The 22,090-nt window shown below is 40.2% G+C and overlaps 1 protein-coding gene and 1 long non-coding RNA gene across 2 annotated transcripts; one reads left to right on the top strand and one right to left on the bottom strand.

Moving 5' to 3' along the window:
- The first annotated feature begins 1,908 nt into the window (after positions 1 to 1,908).
- On the top strand, positions 1,909 to 3,492 carry LOC127030172 (uncharacterized). The gene is made up of 2 exons (XR_007768318.1): positions 1,909 to 2,145; positions 2,882 to 3,492. It is a non-coding gene; the product is annotated as an uncharacterized LOC127030172 (long non-coding RNA).
- A 3,862-nt stretch (positions 3,493 to 7,354) lies between these two features.
- LOC127042870 (sulfotransferase 6B1-like) lies at positions 7,355 to 19,214 on the bottom strand. The gene is made up of 6 exons (XM_050936360.1): positions 19,070 to 19,214; positions 18,028 to 18,212; positions 15,410 to 15,536; positions 11,304 to 11,398; positions 9,854 to 10,040; positions 7,355 to 7,473 (listed from the first exon to the last, which is right to left on the bottom strand). Exons 1-6 carry the CDS (start codon positions 19,212 to 19,214, stop codon positions 7,355 to 7,357), a joined length of 858 nt encoding a protein of 285 aa, XP_050792317.1.
- Positions 19,215 to 22,090: the final 2,876 nt, after the last annotated feature.

Below are 22,090 nucleotides of genomic sequence, written 5' to 3'. Positions count from 1 at the left end.
TCTTTAATTGAAATCTTGAAAATTTTCATCGTGCTGTAGTGCTTACCTAAATTGCTCTAGTAATTTCAACTTGAGTGATTGGTTCACTTCCTATCTTAAACTTTTGTACACTACCAGCTGCTGCATTCAACCTCAGAGGTGGCTGCAGTTCCCTGGTGAGAAAAATTATAGCTTTTCTGGAAGGTAGAGTATAAATGCAAGATATTAATGACTCTCAGAGGAACAGAGATTTTGCTTCCAAGAATAAATTAGCTCTGCAGCAGTGGAGTTCGGGAAGGTAGCAAATCATTAACTTTTTTGTTCTTAATGTTCACCAGCAGCCCATGGTCCAAATTCAGAACTAGACAATTGATGCAATGCCATTAATACTAATGGAATTACAACCACTTACACCAGGTCTGAATTTAGTCCCATAGCTCTAAATACTGTCCTGGGTTTGGGGGGGGTTGTTTTTGTTTTTTGCTTTTTTTAAAAGTCACCACTTTTCCAGTGTAACTATATAACCATATAGAATGCTTCAAAAATAACCTCAAAATAGTGTGCTTTCTGCTAGTTTATATAAAGATTTATCGAACTACGCTTTTTGTGGTTGACATTTATGTACATTCCCTCAGCAATTAATTAGTTTTTCTTTCTGACAATAGACAGACAGGTGCTGGTTTTCAAATCATCATGGGGGCGGTGGAGAGGGAAACCATTTCTCTGCATACTTTGACTTTGCCAATCAGTGATCCTAACGGTTGTCATTTCCAGCTAGTCCATATATTTGAATATTAAGTAGTATCCTCTAGCTATGTTCAATTGACATTTTTGCACTCTTTTGTTTGCCCAGTTACACTCTACCCCCTTCTAAAAAGTAGTGAGTTTAGAAAAATTAAAAATCTCTAAGCAAAACACTCCAGCCTCTTCATTATCTGATCTCTCTTTACTTACTATGGAGCAAGCCTGTGGTTAGAGAAGGAACAAAAGGCATCCAAGGTCACAAGTGCTTCGGGGCTCGCTTCCACCCGCCTGCCCCAGGAGCATTTAGCAAACCAAAGCATAGCAGACAATTTTTGAAATATTATTTGCATACAAACAATGCTCAAGTCTGCGTTTGTTAAATGTATTGGTTGTACATGTACAAAGTAAGCAATGCTGAACAATTGCCTGTCACATCAGCCATGCCACTTGTCGTTTTTTTAATCATTTTAGCAGAAGCAAAATAAATGGATATCAACATCTGTTTGTATAAGTCTGCTGTGAAATGAAATGGCTGATGGGAGGCAGGGGATGTTCCTTTTCACTGTAAATAAGGACAGAAGAGTTCTTTCAGAATTACTTTATACAAAACATATGCTTAGGCTACAGATATGTTCACCCCCTGGAGCACAAGAATCAAAGTAGAGTTAAGGTGCTTGTCTGCACTAGTTTCTGTTTAGAAAACTTACAATATGGCTCTGTTTTCCAAATAGGAGTCAGGACTGGTTGAATTTTTCATGAAAGGCATCTGCTTGAATGAAGTCAGAGACTGAACTATTGACACCTCTCTGCAACGTTTCCCTATAGACTAGGGTGCAGGCTGGAGGCACATTGCTTGCATTGTCACTATCAGTGCTGTACATAGATTTGTGCAGTTGATTGGCCTGGTTACAGCTTTGGCCCCTCTCTAGAGTGCATGCCCCCTCCATTATTAGGTCTCTTGCCTTCACCTGGCCTGAGGTAGAATCCTGTGATTCTCCCTCTCTTAGGCCTGGTCTACACTACAAGTTCGTCGAATTTAGCAGCATTAAATCAAATTAACCTTGCACTCGTCCACACAACGAAGCCCTTTACTTCGATATAAAGGGCTCTTAAAATCTATTTCTGTACTCCTCCCCAACGAGGGGACTAGCGCCGAAATCAGCATTGCCATTTCAAATTAGGGTTAGTGTGGCTGCAATTTGACAGTATTGGCCTCCGGGAGCTATCCCACAGTGCACTATTGTGACCACTCTGGACAGCAATCTGAACTTGGATGCACTGGCCAGGTAAACAGGAAAAACCCCATGAACTTTTGAATTTCATTTTCTGTTTGCCCAGAGTGGAGAGCTGATCAGCACAGGTGACCATGCAGAACTCATCAGCTTATCATCTGGGCAGTGCAGCCTTATTCCGTTCTCCATGGTAAGACACTTTACCATGCCATGCATGTAGCAAGTAATCTGATATCATTGCATGACAAAGCCTGGCAGCATATGGTCCTGGTGTTTGCTGGCATTCAAGCACCATCCATTCTTTATCTCGCTGTGTTATCCTCAGAGTGATATCGTTCATGGTAACCTGGTTGAAATATGGGAATTTAATTAAGGGGACAGAGGTGGCCGTTCCAACTGAGCTGTTTGCCAGTGGCTGAAAAGAAATCCTTCCCTGCAGTTAGCCAAGCTGGGGTGAAGGGGACATTGGTGCTGAGCTTTTCATGTTTGGATAGCTGGGATCTTCCCTGATATCAGCCACGTGGTGGGGGGAGGGATAAAGCAATCATACCAGAGAATTGGATGGGGTGGGGGCAGGGGTTAGTTTGGTTTCTGCTGCTGCATGTTAACAAGAAAATTGCAGCACTCAACGGGCTTTGCTTGGTATGTGGGAAAGGAGGGTGCTGCTTTTATGAAGGCTGCAGAAGCCAAAAGACAATGGCTTAACATGGCCGCATGCAAGCTGAATTCTGTTGCCCAGACCTGTGTCTGTGATCTCTAACACCAAAGCTGCAGGCTCTCAATATTAAGAGGCAAAATGCAACGTTGTACCAAAATCACATGTGCTATGTAATGTGAATAGTGTTGTTCACCGTGAAAGAGTATAACCATTGTTCTGTAAAATGTATCCTTTAAAATAGTTCTCTTTTTTTCCCTCCCTCCCACAGCTGCAAATTTTTCAAGCCTTTCTCCTCCATCCCAAAGGCTATCTCAGATAAGGCGGTGGAAAAGAAACAGATGCGAGACTAAATGTTCTCTGAAATCATGGAACTGACCTGCAATGAAAGAGCTCATCTGAATGAGTGGAAGGACACAGTATCACAGTACAGGAAAGATGCCAGTGAACGTGAGGACATGAGGTACCAACGTGAGGAGAGGAGAGACACTGGAGATGAAAGGTGGTGGCAAAAAGTTCAGAGGAGGCAGGATGCAATGCTGGGGCTGCTGCATGAGCAGGCAGACATGCTCTGGCGTCTGGTGGAGCTTCAGGAATGGCACCAGGATCACAGGGTGCCACTGCAACCTCTATATAACCACACTTCTCCCTCACCATGTTCCATAGCCTCCTCACCCAGACGTGTAAGAACGCAGGGAGGGGAGACTCCATGCGCCCTCCCATTCCACCCCAGTGGACAGCCCAAGCAAAAGGTTGTTATGTTGAAATTTATTAGTGGCCTTTTCCTTCCCTCCTATCCTCCTCCCAAACCCCACCTGGGCTACCTTGTCAGTTCTCTCCCTCTTTTTATAATCAATTAATAAAGAATACATGATTTTTAAATTATAGTGACTTTATTTCCTTTGAAAGCAAGCTGTGATCAAAGGGAGAGGGTGGGTTGCTTGCAGAGAATGAGTCAATCAAGGAAGGGTAGGTTTTCATCAAGGAGAAACAAACAGAACTTTCACGCCATAGCCTGGCCAGTCATGAAACTGGTTCTCAGCTTCTCTGATGCGCAGCACTTCCTGGTGTGCTCTTCTAATCGCCCTGGTGTCTGGCTGTGCATAATCAGCAGCCAGGCAATTTGCCTCAGCCTCCCACCCTGCCATAAACGTCTCCCGCTTACTCTCACAAAGACTGTGGAGCGCACAGCAAGCAGCAATAACAATGGGGATATTGGTTTGGCTGAGGCCTGAGCGAGTCAGTAACATGCGCCAGCGACCCTTTAAACGTTCAAATGCACATTCTACCACCATTCTGCACTTGTTCAGCCTCTAGTTGAACAGCTCCTGACTACTGTCAGGCTGCCTGTGTATGGCTTCATGAGCCATAGTATTAAGAGGTAGGCTGGGTTCCCAAGGATAACTATAGGCATTTGAACATCCCCAGCTGTTATTTTCTGGTCTGGGAAGTAAATCCCTTGCTGCAGCCATTTAAACAGAGTAGTGTTCCTGAAGACACAAGCGTCATGAACGCTTCCTGGTTATCCCAGTTGATGTTGGTGAAATGTCCCTTGTGATCCACCAGTGCTTGCAGCACCATTGAAAAGTACCCCTTGCCATTTATGTACTGGCTGCTTTGGTGCTCTGGTGCCAAGATAGGAGTATGGGTTCCATCTATCGCCCCACCACAGTTAGGGAATCACATTGCAGCCAAGCCATCCACTATGACCTGCACGTTTCCCAGAGTCACAACCTTTCGTAGCAGCAGCTTAATGATTCCTTTGGCTACTTGCATCACAGCAACCCCCACTGTAGATTTGCCTATTCCAAATTGATTCCTGACTGACCGGTAGCTGTCTGGCGTTGCAAGCTTCCAGAGGGCTATTGCCACTCGCTTCTCAACTGTGAGGGCTGCTCTCATCTTGGTATTTTGGTGGTTCGGGGCAAGGGAAAGCAAGTCACAAAGTTCAATGAAAGTGCCCTTATGCATGCAAAGTTTCGCAGCCACTGGGAATCATCCCAGACTTGCAACAATATGTGATCCCACCAGTCTGTACTTGTTTCCTGGGCCCAGAATCGGTGTTCCACGGCTATAACCTGCCCCATTACCAGCATGATCTCCAAAGCGCCAGGGCCTGCCATTTGAGAGAATTCTGTGTCCATGTCCTCATCACTCTCGTCGCCGTGTTGCCGTAGCTGCTGCCTCCTCGTCTGATTTTTCAGGTCCTGGTTCAGCATAAACTGCACAATAACGCGTGAGGTGTTTACAATGTTCGTGACTGCTGTCTTGAGCTGAGTGGGCTCCATGCTTGCTGTGGTATGGTGTCTGCACAGTTCACCCAGGAAAAAAGGCATGAAACTGTTATCTGATGTTGCTTTCACAGAGGGAGGGGGAGAATATATCCAGAACCACCAGCAACAATGTTTTTTGCCCCATCAGGCACCAGGATCTTACTGTTAAGATTAAACAATACTCTGTTTTAAGAAATCTGTCTGGTCACTAAATTAACCACTGGTCACTGCTACTGAAGGGAAGATTTTCGGAGGCTGAGCACACACAGGCTTTCTGAGTATTCATGGTTGGTATAAAGGGAGCGGTAGCCTGAGGCTCATCTTAAGGGTATGTCTACACTACGAGATTACTCTGATTTTACAGAAATCGATTTTTGGAAACAGATTGTATAAAGTCGAGTGCATGTGGCCACACTAAGCACATTAATTCGGCGGTGTGCGTCCATGTACCAAGACTAGCGTTGACTTCTGGAGCGTTGCACTGTGGGTAGCTATCCCATAGCTTTCCCACAGCCTCCCCCACCCATTGGCCTAGATGCTGTTCTGTCTTACCTAAAGTTTACCCTCTCCCTGGCAGTTAGGAAGGCTCATCTCCTTTAAACCCATCCCATGCTGTTTGGGTCAATGTGTTTCCCTGCAAACAGGTCCTACAACTCTCTACTCACTATCTCCAGAGAGTCACTTTTTAACTGTTTCTGTCCTTTTGATCTGTCTGTTCCCAGCCTAGGCAAAACAGCTTGTAACTTTTTGGCTGCTGCTTGTAAGTAGCATGTTGGCATAGGCTTTATTTCTAAAACTCAGCCCTGTTTACTTGGAGGGGTTTTATCTAGGCCCATTGTGTTACTTTCCTGCTATTAAACTAACATCCATATGCATACAGTATTTTAATCATGTCCATCACATTGACCATCCTCTGTGAGCACCACACAAACATAATAATTGATATAAAACTGCTATTTTAATGAAGAAGAAAGGATGGGAAAACAATGAAGACTGAAGAAAACTCTAATCTGTTCTTCCCCTTCTGTGCTAAGGGAAACATGATAATGGAACTGCAAGGACTGTAAGTGGAGGGGAGAAACGAGGCTGTGTGAAATATGCCAATACTTAACTATTAACTCTGTCTGTTAAAGTACATAACTGAAGCAATTTAGAAGGTTAAAATATTGTCACAGCAATAAGTGGCTGTATTATTCAGATGCTTTTGAAGACTTTGGACTAAGACTTAGCAAAATAGCTGGTAAAGCAAACAGTCATAAAGCTGACGTCAGAAAAGCGATAATAGACTGAAGCAAAAGGAAGAGCTGCTCCTTTTTCCCAAGGTGGTCCAATGTACTAGGAGGTTGACAGGTGACTCATAGAAAAAGAGTCTCATGGGGGAACAAAATGTTCCATGTTTACTTCATCACTATGCAATGGTTTATTTATACAGATAGAACTGCTGAGTTCTAGTGCACAAAAATTATAAATTAACACAATGGAACAAAACATTTTTCATAAGTAAGGTAACAGAAAACATTTTAAAGCTTCCAGAATAGGTCATGTAAATGTACAAATTGGCATACATTTGACTTGCATTTATGACACAATCTTTGACCATTGTTCAGTACTTAATTCAGAATAAATTATTTTTAAGAACTATGTTTTTGAAACTTTCTACAATATACAAATCTAAAGTGGTGCAATTTACAAACAGGAGGGGCTAAATAGGCACTATTCAGATCAAGAATCCATTAAGGTTTTGCTAAGTTTTCGCTTTGACGCCAACTCAGCGCTAGGGTTCAGTTTCAATACATCAAAATTCTGCAAGCTGTTCTTCGGTGATCTCATTCATAAATGGCGGAAGTTTCACAAGATCACATCTTGTGAGTTTCTGCCATCTGGGGTTGAAATCTTAACTGCATTTAAACCAGAACTAGAAAACCAGCCACTTCCTATTCTGAATATGATCTAAAGGTTTTGGACATGGAAATTTGAATCTGAAACCTAGCACTTTTAAACTAGACACTTCTTTATGCTGCTAATTCATCTGCAGGTTTTTGTTTTGTTTAAATTGTATTAGGGTCTGGAGATAGGATGTTTCTATCTTCAAAATTCCAAGGAATTTGGGACCATTTCTAACAATTAAGAAAGACTTTATTTTTGACTCCTAAAACTACAATTTATTATTCCCCTTTCTTTTTTCTCACACAGTGAAAAAAAAAATTAGAAACATGTCAATTGATGTCTAAAGTAAACTTTTACAGAAACATTCCTGAGTATCTTTTGGTGTTCAATCAGCACTGTTCTCAAACTTAGCCCATAATGTTATAATCAGATTTTCTCCTAATATTTTATTAGGAATTACTACACAGTAACACTGTTTTTCAGTAAAGTAACTTCAAAAGTACAAACATTGTTTTAACACTATATTAACACATCTCTGGTTTTTTCCGCTCAGTTGTCAGCTGGCTAGCACTCTTCATTTGATGTCAGCATTCATATATGATACGTTTTGCCAGTTCACTCAATTTCATCTTCTTATTAAACATTTCCTCAAACATTTTGTTTTGTTTTGGAGTGAAGTGGTTTTTCCAGTCACCAACAGCGCCTAGGAGAGTGAGAAATGGGAAATGAACAGCTGAGGCTGCTTTGCCGTTGGACGGAGAATGATTTACTGTGTGCTCTTAAACCGTCTGGCTTTGTTCATGCAAAAATTTGCCCACATTGTTTTATTATTATTAGTTTGCTACCTTGTCTTAGCATAAAAGTCATGCAAATGAGTAACACTTAGGTTCAGGTGAGGTTCCTGGTGGAAAGAGTCTGGCTTATCTGCTGCCATATCATAATAACCATTATATCCTCAGACTACTTTATCTTGCTCTACCTAATTTCCAGTTTAAAGTTACATGCCTACAAAACTCTTTTTTCTCTGGGCCATCTTCCACATTTCCATGCATACCTATAATACAGTGGAAATAGTAAATAAAAATCTCAAAGGACTGTCTGAATAGGAGTAGAAGAGAAGCTGGATCAGTAGCCAGCATTGCCAGCTCTCATAATATCTGTGTTTTTCTAAATGCTACAGCTTCTGGAGGCATGCAATATGGGAGGATCTCAGCTTTCATTTAAAACCAACAACCCTATATTTCTAGCCTTCAAGACTGCAAAGCAAAGCTTGAAAATGTGATTCAGGCATCTCTTAAAGCCTCAGAACACTACAGAAGACCATTATAAAGAACCCAAAATGTGCTGTTTTTTTTATCTCATTAATTTTAAGCCAATCTTTTGATCCTTCAGGGGCCTGACTCATGATTTTTGAATGCTCAGGTTTGGCAGTGCTGAGTGGAGGAACTGGAAGAACATATTACTGGCAATGTAACACACTTAACTACTTTTTGCCCTATAGAAGCCACACATACATACATCACTGACCTCTGACTAGACAGTAGCAAGACAGGCCTGTGCTCTTGGTGGGAATCAGAGCCCCTGCTCCTCCAGGACCTTATGCTGAGTGAAACCACCCCCATCCACCTGGGTAGTAAACTAGTCTCATTTGAACCACCACTCACTCCTGCTCAGTGGAAAGACCTGGCAGTGCTGCCCCCTTGAGGTACCTCAGCTTCTCAGCTGGCTGGAAGTTTACAAAAAATTGAGATTTTGACCAACTCCCCACCCATGCATCCATCTGTAGGGTGACCAGATGTCCCATTTTTAAAGGGACAGTTCTGTTTTTTGGGACTTATTCTTATATAGGCACCTATTACCATCCTCCCCCTGTCCTGTTTTTTCACAGTTGCTATCTGGTCACCTTATCCATCTGCAAAGCGTTCACAGTTTTCTCTATCTCCCCACTCATTCACCCATTTTTTGACCAGTTCTATTAGGCCTCAATCCTGCAATGAGCTCCATGTAGACAGACTTCTGACTAAAATGAGGTAATGAACACGGAGCTCTTTGCCCATTGTGTTTGCATGCATCTTTTACACACAAACAGGGAGGAGAAAAAATATTTGTAAAAGCAAGAAAACACAACTTGCAAAAATTGGCCAGTAGATTCAGAGGAGGTATAGCATCTGGAACTTTTAAGTTAAGCTAGTCAGGAAATTTTTAATGAATTTTTTTTATTTCATTCATTTCTAGTTCAAAATGACTTTGTTTTGTAAGGTAAGTAAATTATAGTACAAAAAATAAAAACAAAGTAGTCAAAATCCCCCCCCCTCAATTTCCAGTTTGCAAAAGACTTTGAGATTTTGAATTTCTGTCTGGATTCAGGATGGGGAATAAAATTCCAAAATCTGAACAAATTTTACAGGACAGGAAAAGTTTCTAACCTAGCTGTACTTTTGTTTAAAACGGCTAGGGATAACATTTTCAGGAGTGCTTAAATGACCTGGGAATCTAAGTCACTTAAGTGCTTTTGAAAATTTGACCCTAGATTTAGAATTGTATAAGATTTTTAAGGTAATTCATCTCTTTACACTATCAACGGATTCCCACTCATCCATTTTTATTGTGTCAGCATATCCTTTAACATATCCACTTCAATAAGACAACAGGTAATATATAAGATAAACACTAATGCAACCACTCTCAAAAGGAATGTGTTTGTGTGGTTCCTGATAAACTGAGTGACCTTGCCATGCAGTAATGAGGGTACACGTTAGCGTTTGTGAAGGACAGAGGTAGAGAAATATAGATAAAGAAAGAGACAGTTAAGCCGCATTAATCTTTCCTTTCAGTTCTAAATGATCATGTGAACCAATATTAGACTTGTAATTTAGATGCTTCCCTGTGTCTAGTGTGGCCAGTCATTCCCAGTCAAAGAAACCGGAAAGAAAGCATACTAGAAATGGATTCAAGAAGAATTCCTTCGTCACTCTGTAGGCATGATCCAAAGCACAAAAAGTCATTGAAAATACTAGTGTCCTCAATGAGATTTGGATCAGGCCTTATATGAGATTTTGTTGGGCCAGTTCCATCCAACGTACCTTTTCGGAATATCAGCTTCCTATTGGATGTAAGTGCACAAACGGTGTGATTTGAGTCACTGTTCTCTTTTTCTACATTGCTTTTCATCTCAGTGAATGACGACTTCTCACAAATCTCTTTGATTTCACTGTCACTGATGTTTACTCCCAGAAATACACTCATTTTCTTCACAACTGTAGAAAGATCCTGAGATATTTGAAGAGTAAAGTATTTGTTTTCTAAGCAGAATATCAGATTTTATTTCTAAATCAAATAAATGACAAAGATTTTTCCTTCCAAAAGACACTGTTCAAGCAAAACTGTCAGACTGGTGTGTACACATGGTATCTATATGGTAGGCCTGATTCATCTCTTGCCTGCACCCATGTAAATCAGGCGTAATTCTATTGAAGTCACTGGAGTTACACGTGTGCAAATGATACAAGTGAGAAGATAATCAGGCTCAACGTGTGTACATTCTTATTTAAATGTATTGAAAAAAATTGCATAGCCAATTTTGGTATCAGTTCAGCAAGGCAGTCAAGCATTTCTCTAACTTTCAGCAGGAGTAATTCTCATTGCCTTCAAGAGAAATATTAATGAGCTGAAGGTTAGGCATATAGCTGAGTATCTTGCAGAACTGGTGTATGTGGGTGAAATTTTCAGAAGACTGTAAGAGGCTTAGGAGCTAGAATGGGTTCAGTATCTATTTCTTCTCCTCCTCCCAAGAAAAATATTGCTAAAGATGAAAAAATATATTTTTATAGAAATTTTCAGTGGAAAAGTGGGACTTTTCATCAAAATATCCCAAACCTGACAATCAAAGCTTGTTGTCTTTGGTGGAGGGGTTGTTTTTTAATTCAAAACTGGAAATTCTTGAGGAGAGCAGACATTTCCCACAACATTTTTTTTTTTGGTCAAAACCCCAATTTTCTAGTGTAAAAAATAGTTACAATGGAAAAATTTTGACCAGTCTTGTTAGGAGTTCAAGTTCCATAGGCTCTAAATGGGACATATGCTCCTAAATCCCTTCAGCTCTTTTGAAAATTCTGTTCTGTATTACTAGAAACAGACAAAAGATTCTGGTACAAGAGAAGTTTTTCACAGCTTGGCAGTGTGATCTTGCTGTCTGTGCACAGGAATAGCAGGTAGGGACTTCTGAATGTTAGTCCTGGTTCTAACACTGATTTGTGCTGTGGCTTTGTGCAAGTTAATCACTCTGTACCTCAATTTGTCCATATGTGAAATTAGGATTTACTACCTACCTTCTTTGTTATAAAATTAAGAGGCTAATGTTCGTGTAACCCTTTCAAGATGAAAAGTGCAATACAAATACTAAGTACGTCTGTGTTATGAACTTGTTCTGCCTTGTACCTCTCATTTTAATTTGCTCTTTAAACTCCAGTGATGTAATTTTACAACAGCTTTGTTTTGTTTTGTTCTGCTGCATGAGATGGGAAATATGTTTACCTTCTTCATGTCTTCATAGAATAAAAACAAGATGTTTCTGTCATTTTTATGCTCTTCCCAGCTTAAGAAATGATCAAACCAGGATCCACAGACAACTGTGAGGAAAACAAAATGGGATTTATGTAAACATCATTGACAAATAATTCTAACTATATAACATACACTATAAGAAATGTTCTTTTCCTGCCATGCAGTGAGCGTGCACTATATCTCCGTCACTGGTTCAATTTCTTCTGTTTACTGGATCAAACCAAATGTATAAAGTTGTTCAATTTCTTTTTTTGCATATGCTTCTGGTTATGGAATGCTGGTGTTCTTTTGAGAAACGCATTTGAAGCTGAACGTTGAATCCAAAGGCAAGGAAATGTGAGTTGTCCCATTGAAATCTATGGCATTATACACTTACAAAAGCATGTGAATAAGCGTTTGCAGTATTAATGCCATTATTTGGGAAGACAGTAATCACTTCACCACAAAATGCAGCCACCTCTGGAGTGAAACACAGTAGCTGTTAGTAAGTGCACAGCAATGTTTCAAAAATTTTAGGAGAGGAAGTGAAGAATACCGTATCAATTTAAACTATCAGGGGAAACTGAGGTAGAGTGGATATTAGCCCCCAAACTGGTACTCAGCCACTGCCATATTGCCAGCTCCTATGACTTTATAACGAGTCTCATGATATTTGCTGTTTTTCTTAAATTGCACCATCACTTTTTGAAATCAAGAGATTGCAAGAGCTCCTCGGCTTTCACTTAAAAAAAAAGTTTCTGGCCTTTCTGTTTGTAAAGAGAAGATTGAAAATATTGAGTGAGGTCATCCTAAAGGGTTCAGAAACCAGGGCCACTCAGAGGATTCAGGGGGCCTGGGGTCTTCGGCAGTGGGGGTCCTTCCACTCTGGGTCTTTGGGGCATTTCAGCTGTGGGTCCCGGAGTGGAAGTAGCCCCCACCACTGAATTGCTGCCAAAGACCCAGAGCGGAAGAAGCTCCAGGTCTTTGGCAGCAGGTCTGTCACTTTCGTGGGAGGGCCTGAAAAATCTCGTGGGGGCCCCTGTGGGGCACAGATCCTGGGGCAAATTGCCCCACTTCCCCCCCCCCCCGTCAGAAACCAGATGGCAAAAAAGAAGAATCCAACATTTATTATTTTTTTAAAAATCTTACGATTTTTAAACCACCTCTTGATTTTTGAGGGGCCAGACTCATGATGTTTGAGCACTTGGGGTTGGCAATACTGCAATCCGCACTCCCTTTGGTGTGTCTAATGCTGGTGGTGGTGCTGAATGAAGTTCTATGGCCTGTGTAAAGTAGGAGGTTAGATTAATAAACATATTGTTCCCTTCTGACCTTAAAGGTCTATGAACTGTTACTCCCTTGGGGCTTCTGATCAGCAGGTACAAATTTGCTTCCAATAACAAGTGGCCAAATTAGCTTCAGTAGTGTAGGACCCAGCCTAGGGGCACAAGCAACAAAACTATGGCTAACCCCTGTGTATGTGCAGCAGGACAGGGAAAGGACTCCCTTTGCCTTCACTCTTGTCCTGAAGTCAATGGCAGGGCCGGCTCCAGGCCCTAGCACGACAAACACATGCTTGGGGTGGCATGCTGCAGGGGGCGCTCTGCCGGTTGCTGGGAGGGCGGCAGGCGGCTCGGGTGGACCTCCCGCAGGCATCTCTGCGGAGGGTCCGCCGGTCCTGCAGCTCCAGTGGAGCATCCGCAGGCACCTGCGGGAGGTCCACTGGAGCCGCGGGACCAGCGGACCCTCCGCAGCCACATCTGCGGGAGATCCACCGGAGCCGTGGGACCGGCAAGCGGCAGAGCGCCCCTCGTGGCGTGCCTCCGTGCTTGGGGCGGCGAAATGGCTAGAGCCGGCCCTGGTCAATGGGACTCTCCACAGGTGCCAGAAGATCCCTTAGCATGTATCTGTAGAAAAACTGATTTGTGGTTGAACTAATGTTTTTATCCCCGCTCCAGGAACACATACAAAGTACTACAAGACAATAGTCCACGCTATCGACAAGTGATGGGCCACATTGATTTTTTTTTTATTCCGTCAGCATTAGGTGCTCAAAACAGATAGTGATAAGGCCTCAAACCCTGCAAATCACTTAAGCATGTTCCCTACCCTGCTTTTGCTGGGCAGGGAACACAGGAAAGCCTGATGTTGTCAATGGAAAACTACTGACTTCAGTGAGCTTTGGATCAGGCCCCAAATGAGTAGCATTTTGTGTTTCTTTTGATCTTCCTACAGCTGTTTGTTGCTGTATTGATTCTTGTGTAGCATGTGTCCAGCAGTAACAAGCTGGTATAAATGAGTAATAATACACTGAAAATGAGGATGGATAATGGGAACACCACCACGTCACAATCTTAACTTCCACATCAGAATCAAAATGGCTACTCAGAAAGAACTCATCCACGTCCTTGGGGTTTGGAACTGGCAGCTCAAGATAACCTGCCCTGTCACAGGGCAAAGTAGAGTCTGGGGAGTGATGGAGACTTCAATAGGTCAAGGCTTACAAATAAAACCTTTGTTTGGATCCAGCCATGCAAAACTATCTACCGGTATGGGCTGGCAGTGTGGGTTGAAATCAGGATTTGAATTTTGCTGTTTGAACCCATCTCTGGCACAAACATTCCAAAAAGAAGCATCCACATTTATAAAGGACCCCAGGGAAAAATACAGGTCATGCAGGCAAAATAATAAAAAAATACACTAATAAATGAAAAACAAAGATAAAATAATTTGTAATGAATAAACAGGCTTGATAGTTATAGGGCTCAGAATAACAGTCACCTTGCTTCATCCAGCTCAATAAAGGGAAATGTGCTTTATATGCTCTCTGATATGTCAGTTTAAACACTCAATTCTTTTCTGGTGTGCTCTCAGAAACCAGGGAAAGCTCTGCTGAGCATGCTCAGAAGAATACCCACCACTTTAAAGTGGCAGTTTATAAGCACTTTTTCTCCTTTCTCAGGTTTAAAATGGAGGATCTTGTTGCAAATTACCTTATAAGCTGATTTGTAGTCAGGGAGATATCAATATCTTCAGGTAAGTTGTTATGTGATAGACCCTTTCTTTGCCATTTGGTGAGAAAACACTAGATTAACTGTCTCTCCAGATTTTTTTTTTTTTTTAATCCTAAACCTGAAAGGGAAGCTGGATATCCAAACTCAGCTGTCGCTAGTTAAAGTGGCTGGTCTTCTGGGGGTTGCAAAAACAGGGATAAAATATTTTTCTGTCATACCAGCAGGGACATCCCTGTTTAGGGGAGACATGTAGCTACCTATGTTTTTGTAAATGCTTGGATACTGTTAAATTGCTTTAATATAGAGGGAGGATAAGAATCAGCAGGTCAGTTTTATTTTGCTTGCTTGTTTTTGTGGATGGAGCAAGGGTCAGTAACTTGTTTGGGAAAGGGTTTGTGGCAAAATGTTTTTTCTGGCATGGGGGGAAAAATGCTAAAGCCAGTTCTGGTAGAATTTATGGCCTATGGACTGTTAACTTGTCTGTATGGAGTGCTGATGTACAGGATTGTGCTATTTGTGCTTGTTGAACTTTGATGGCAGAATTCATCCTGAAACTAATCTAAGGCCCTGCTTCTGCATAGTGGCAGCTTGCTGAGGCCATGAGCAGACCCACTGAAGTCAGTGGGAATCATAAAAGCGCAGCAATCAACCCACTATCCAAGACTGGTGCCTAAAAAAAGCTTCGCTGACTAAATCATTTACTGTTGTCCAGAAGTACATGATGTTTCTGATGTTGCAATAAGGCCATTAAAGAATAGTGCCATTTAAAGAGGAACACATATCTCTAGCAGTAATTAAATTTAAGGGGGCACATGTGGTGTTTCTAATTCCAACTATAGGAAATACTGTAAATACCACACTGAAGGGATAGTAACTACAGTGGTTAAGTAAACAAATTGTTTTCTTTGCTCTCGTTTGTACAAAATGTACTGCTGATGTAAAGGTACATGGATGATTTGTAAAAAGGGGGAGAAATGCCCTGTAAATAAGGAATTTTCACACTTATTTATATTCCTCACTTCTTGCCATGTGTTATAAGTTTGTAGGCTAGAAAGAGAGAGAAAAGATAACACTTATCCTTACCATCTCCGCTTAAGAACAGCTGGAGGAAAACAGTCCATGAATCTATGGTGGGGAGATTTGGGTTATCTCTGTAGTAGTGATACATGGAAACTGCAGTATCTTTTGGATTTCTGATAATATAGAAGGCCTGTAAAAGAAGACACTATGATTACTAAGGATAACTTCCTTATTTTAGAGGATCCACTTGCGTAGGTGTGAGGTTTTTTTACACGCCTTTTAGCTAATATCAGCCCCCATGTGGTTATGGGTCAGGGTTCTTTTACTGATCATCTTCCAGCTAACAGTCAAATGTCCTTTATAGTTAAAACAGCATTAAGATAGAGGAGGGTATTTGTGGGGGAAAATCACTAATTGATGGATTAACAGGCAGTAATGAACCAGTGACAGAAGCTAGAAGTATGTGTGCCTCCGCTAATACAGTATTAGTGGTTGGTTCACAATTGCATATGGGTTTCCTATATGTGTGTGGACTGGAACATATGCAAGAGATGGATTTCATATTAGTTCATGAGTTAATATATGATCTCAATAAATCCCATGAGTAAAACATTAATTACTTGTCATTCTCATGTAAGCTGCATATGATCTGTTCTATGGGAACGGTTCCAACTAGAACTGGGCCTGAACCAAAAGCCTGCATCTGAATAACCACGAAGTTTGTGAGTTTGAAATCAAAACTTGGATGCAGAGCTGAATTTTTCCAGTAGCCTCCAATATTGCTATGGGGAAAAGCAAAAACTGTGGGTGAGTGTGTGAGAGACCTATCAGGACTTGGATTTGTGGCTGAAACTTTAGTTTTAGCCCTTACTTAAGTACGTGCTTTTGGTTTGTATAATTGGTATCATTGCCTATAACGTTCTTTTGCAAACAATCTATACATGTCTGAAATTCCACAGTCCTACCAAGCAGCTAATTCTTAAGAACATTCCTGAGGAATCATGACCATTACAGTCAACTTCATATTTCTGAGAGCAGGGAAAAACTACGAATCTTAAGTAGAAATAAAACTCCAGTGTTTTGCAATACACTAGCTTCAAGAAGATAATTGGAGGCATAGGTTAATAAAACATTTTAGCAGATAAGCATGAGAAATGAGTGATGAAACACTGTTAGATTAATTTTAAAGTGACTCATTAAAAGAAGTGTGATTGTGATAGTAGGGTAGTCATTGCATGGCTTTCTTTCACGTGCATGTATCCCTTACACTTAATTATGTAATTCTAGTTCCATTGATCATTGCACTGAACAAAAATGGTATACCTTGTAAGGCCTTTCACTCTTGGTGTATATTTGTGCGTTTCCATGACTAAAACTGAGCCACCAATTAGATGTATGCAGTGTAGTCATGGCCATGTGGATCCCAGGATATTAGACACAAGGTGGGTGAGGTAATACCTTTTATTGGACTAACTTCTGTTGGTGAAGAAGAGCCACACAGAGCTCTTCTTCAAGCTCAAAAACTTGTCTCTCTCACCCACAGAAGTTCGTGCAATAAAATATATTACCTCACCCACCTTGTCCCACAAAGTAGATGTCCTTCTATGATAAAGTCTCATCTGCAAACCCAGAAATTTAAGTTCAAGTTAAGGGGCATATATCGCCCCCATCTGGATATGCAGCATCCACTGATGTCACTGGGAGTTGAGCACATGGTTTAAAGGCAGAATGTAGGTCACAGTATTCTTAAAGATTAGGAAACTTTTAATTGCATGTAGTTAAGCTGTTTGCTACTAATGTTGTTTGAGGATGCTCAGGCTCCTGTATGTTTTGTCTTTTAAATCAAGTTATTTGTAGCTGATGCTCAAAGATATCTAAGTTCATTTCCAAGGTAGTATATAAGGAAATTTGGCACTTTGATAACTATGGCCATTTCAAATCCAGTCTCACAAATGTCTGAAACATTGTAGTCTGAAGACTATTTTGCAGGACAACTGATGTCAGGCAGGTTGCAATGCAAGCAGGGGAGGCATGCTTCAGACCTTTCATTGTTTAATTTACATCTTGAATTAGATCCTTGTTGGAGGTCTGATGGCAAGGTGTTGGCCCTATGTTATCTCGTTATATTTTAAAAGATGACAATGCTAAAATAGTACCTGTTTACTGACATGCTATTTTGGAATAAATCTAATTATGGTGGAGCAAGTAGAGATGAGTTATTGGCTTTTGATTAATTGCTGGGAAGTCACTTCCATCATGTACATCCAGTGCCTTTGCCATTATGAATCTGTATGATTCTATCATAGGTTATCTGTATCAGTGAAACTTATATATATGTTAATATGTTCTAGCTCAACCAACAAATTGTGATTTGAGAATGACTGCATGAAATTTTAACGCGACAAGATTATAATGAATATTGTAAACAAATCAGATTCAATAAATATTTTACACTATGAAATTTTAAATAACATAGGGCCAACACCAGAAAGCTACTCTGGTTAAATTCAGAGTAACCCACTGAAGCCAGAGAGTTATTCCAGATTTACACGGGAGCGGCTGAGAGAAGAATTTGCCACTTTAACGTGATACTGTAAGCACCGTCTGTTTAAAAATGGCTAGATCCAGACAAGATAAAATATATACTTTATTTGAGAGAGTTGTAATACAACTTATTTTACCTTGCATTGTTTGACCTTAAAATTTGATGGTAACATGTTGTAGTCCAAGTGCGTTGGGATGATTCTCTTGGATGAAAGATTGTTAAGTTCTTCCACTTTGGAGATGTCTCCAAACTCAATAGGTGATGTTAGGGTGACTTTGGGAGTGTAAATCTGCTTTATAATTTGTGCAAGCCAGTGAGTGCCTTCAGACAATTATTTTTAAGGAAAAAAAGGGGAGAGAGGAGAAAAGGATTTATTACTAGAAAAATATACTGATACAGGAAAAGTTTGAGTTTGGAAGTAGTTCACTTGTTTGCAAATTAAAGCTCTGATCCTGCAACACTTAGGCATGTAAGAAATTTTACACCTATGAGCAGTTCTGTTGAGTTCACATGTGTAAATGCTTATAGAATTAGAGCTGTAGCTGATGCATGATATAATTCCACTAGGAAAAGTGCCGAGTAACACTAATACTAAAACAAACCTTTTCAGAAGATGTGCATATTATTCAGATAGCTTTATAGAAACTAAAATGTAGCACTATGGCTAAATTTTCCTCATAAAACTTGAGCATAAAACTTATATACCCACCACCTAACTAGCAAACTAACACATTGGTTTGCATATTTTCAAAAGTAACAATGATTTAATTTTTTTTGTGGGGGGGAAATGAATATACAGAAAAACACCATAAAATTACTTAATACAGTTCTGACTAGTTAATGAAAATAGTGTAGTAAGTCTTTAGCCAAATCTTTACGGTATGGATTTTATTACAAGCAAATTACCTATTGATTTCTAGTAATAAAGGGAACCCATAGGCAGGTGCCAACTATTTAAAATTACAAAATCAAAATACACTACACAAATATAGTTGATTTTTTACAATTTCACATTTTACATCTCAATACAGCTTCTTATTTCGAATCTGAACTTAAACATCATCCACTTTCTGTCTCGCTCTCTCACATACATACAAGGTTTTTCAGTGAGCTTACACCCAGAACATTCAGCAAACAATTAAAATTCCCCGCAATAAATTTTTAAAGCAGAACTTTACCAGACTTTGGATAGGAAACCAAAAGGATGTCATCTTCTCTAGCATCAAAGGCATCCAAGGATTTTAGAAGATCTGGTGATGACCTAGTTGTAAAGGGAATTCCATTGAATCTGTGAATGAGAGCTGTCTGACTCTGGGTTGACATATTTGCTAATGTCTTGGATTTCTGTACGTCAGATAACAGCTCAGTGACCAGGGGATTTAGAAGTCACTTGTAAGTCAGATGATTTGCACTGACTAATGAAAATTTAGAATTGAAAACTGCACATTTATATACTTTGTAAAATTCTGCGGAGTCACTCCAGACCTTTACCTCATCAGAAAATTAATTACAGCAACTGTAAATTCTACAGAAGTTATCTTGGTTAATCATACAGATACCCCAAGGCCTAATTTGATAATGAGCATATTAGGGATATTTTGTAAGCGTATTCACTTGTCATTCTAGTTATTTTCCACTGTTAAAATACTTTGTCTCTCATTTGTTTATCTGGAAACCTTTACAACCTTTGCAACATAGTGAAACAGAGCGTAAATTGCTTCAATATCTAAGAATGTTTCCAGATAAGGAGTGTGTATCTTTAAAATATGCTTTTACATATCTTTAAAAAATTCGATATTCCTTTAACTTGTGTGAACACAAATAATGATTTTGTTTAACATGTATACAAGGGACTGAATTTTCAAAAGTGACTAAAGGGTCCCCATTAGCGGAAAGTGCTGAGCGCCCACTCAAAGAAAACCTCCCCTCTCAGGTGGTGTCCCAACTTAGACACCTTAAGATCATAGGGACTTGTAGGGCAATTTTCAAAATGACTTATGAAGCTATCTCTACTTATAGGCATTCCCAAGGTGCACGTCACCAAAACTGGGGAACATCAGGCTCATGTTAAATATTCCCTTGAATATCACATTTCATAACACATCATGTTTCAGAATTCTGTTGGGTCAAATTTAACCCCCATTGAAACCAATGGAAGCTTTGCCATTGACTTCAGTGAATCTGATTTCATCTATGACATTTAATTACGTTTTGGTTCTGTGATCTTTGTGTACCCAAAGCTCCCTTTACAGTAGGACCTCAGAGTTATGAACACCAGAGTTACGAACTGACCAGTCAACCACACACTTCATTTGGAACTGGAAGTACACAATCAGGCAACAGCAGAGATGGGGCAGGGGTGGCGGGGAAAGGCAGCAAATACAGTACAGTACTGCACTAAATGTAAACTACTAAAAGAATAAAGTAAAAGCAGCATTTTTCTTCTGTATAGTAAAGTTTCAAAGCTCTATTAAGTCAATGTTCAGTTGTAAGCTTTTTGAAAGAACAACCATAACATTTAGTTCAACGTTACGAACATTTCAGTTATGAACAACTTCCATTTCCAAGGTTTTCCTAAATCTGAGGTTCTACCGTAATTTGAATGGCAGTTATTGGTGCTCAGTGAATGTTGCACCAGTCCCCTCATGTGACTTTCCCATATAATTTTCCTTGGTCTTATTTTTAGTGAGTTTTATTTCTTTCCTGCATAACCTGTCAAAGATATCTATTCAAAACTGCCTGATACAAGTTTTCAGTACTTAGATAGTTGATAGATACTTAGATAGTGTTTACAGAGTGAATTCCATAGTGTTTAAAGGAATAGATTTGCTCCCTGGTGGATTTCATCTGTCAAATTATATATTTTTAAAAAGTGTATAAACATAAATAAAGCAGTTTAGGAAAAATTGTTTGAGTTAAATTTGACAGTCTATAATTCTTTGAGTTCATTGTGAGGCTTAAGGAAATGGGAATTTACCAGGAAGAAGTTCTTTGTCCTTCTCTGCATGAGGACTTCTGATTTCTTTTCTCTAGGGAGACCTGGGAAAAATTTAGTCAGCTGTCAATTCTCCTCTTCTGTTCTTCCCCTACATCTGCTCAAGTCCCACATGCTCTTTTCACAAAGGGAATGGGGAGGCCAAACAACATGATTCTTTGGCTGTCCTTCTGCAGGCTCTGACAGCAGTTCCATCATGCTGGAGTGTGGGGAGGGAGGGTGTATGTGCATGTGTCAAAGGGCTGCCATTTTTTCCTTGTCAGAGTCTCTGTGTGAGAGGACCCCATGCAGTCATTTATGCAAAACAAAAACAATCATTTTCCAGTGCAATTATCAGGTCATGTGTAGGCTATGCCTTTCTCAATTCTGCTGTATTCTAGACTGTCCAACAAAGAATGTAGTGATTATATACTACCAGAGGCTATGCAAACGTTTCAGTTTGCCACAGTATTGTGTGTGATTTTTTTTTCTCCTTTTAATTCTGCAATCCTATGCCATTCTTACTAAGAGTAGCAACTGAGCAAAATGGAAAAACAAAGTATTTGTTTTCAAGGTGCTAAAATGAAATCACTTAAAATATGGCTGATTGAACAGGAAGAAATTAAACTTCTAACAGAAGTGGATCAACTACTGCTGGTTGTAGTACTGAGCTGTATCCGCCATTGCCTGCAACAGGAATCCATGACCAGTTGCCTGATACTGTTAGCATACCTCATGATTTAAGTTTGCCCTGTGTGTAATTTTGGAAAGCAAGGCTGTTCTGTCTGCTCATTGGTTTGGTGGTTTTCAATGGCTCCATTATTCTGACGCTAGCGAGAGTGTATTTTTTGTTTCTATAACTGTGCAGCTTTTAGGCAGAAGCTACTTTTACGGAAACTTTCACACAGTCTGGATTCTGCAACTGGAAAGAGGCTTGAGACAAATTTGAAAGGCACTAAGCTTCTTTGTGTTACCAGGAAGCAGCTGATATTCCTCAAAAGACCACAAGGAGCATCGGTGGCATGCTAGATTCACAGTACTCTCAGAAAAAAGTCAAAAGCAGGAAGATCCTAAAGAAAAAACTAAGTAGCATCTTTTCATATGTTGTATATTTATACCTACGTACTGTATTATTCATTCCATGCATCTGATGAAGTGGGTTATAGCCCACGAAAGCTTATGCCCAAATATATGTGTTAATCTCTAAAGTGCCACAAGGACTCCT

Source organism: Gopherus flavomarginatus, chromosome 1, assembly GCF_025201925.1.
Source record: "Gopherus flavomarginatus isolate rGopFla2 chromosome 1, rGopFla2.mat.asm, whole genome shotgun sequence".
NCBI classification, from domain to species: domain Eukaryota; kingdom Metazoa; phylum Chordata; order Testudines; family Testudinidae; genus Gopherus; species Gopherus flavomarginatus.
The sequence above is the reverse complement of the archived record's forward strand: the minus strand, read 5'-3'. Positions and strand labels throughout refer to the sequence as shown.

Coding starts and splice junctions, on each gene's coding strand:
- LOC127042870 (XM_050936360.1), bottom strand. CDS start 19,214: ATGTCAACCCAGAGTCAGACAGCTCTCATTCACAGATTCAATGGAATT. Junction 15,537..18,027: donor TTAAGGTCAAACAATGCAAG/GTAAAATAAGTT, acceptor CTTCTTTTACAG/GCCTTCTATATTATCAGAAA. Junction 11,399..15,409: donor GCTGTTCTTAAGCGGAGATG/GTAAGGATAAGT, acceptor TTTTCCTCACAG/TTGTCTGTGGATCCTGGTTT.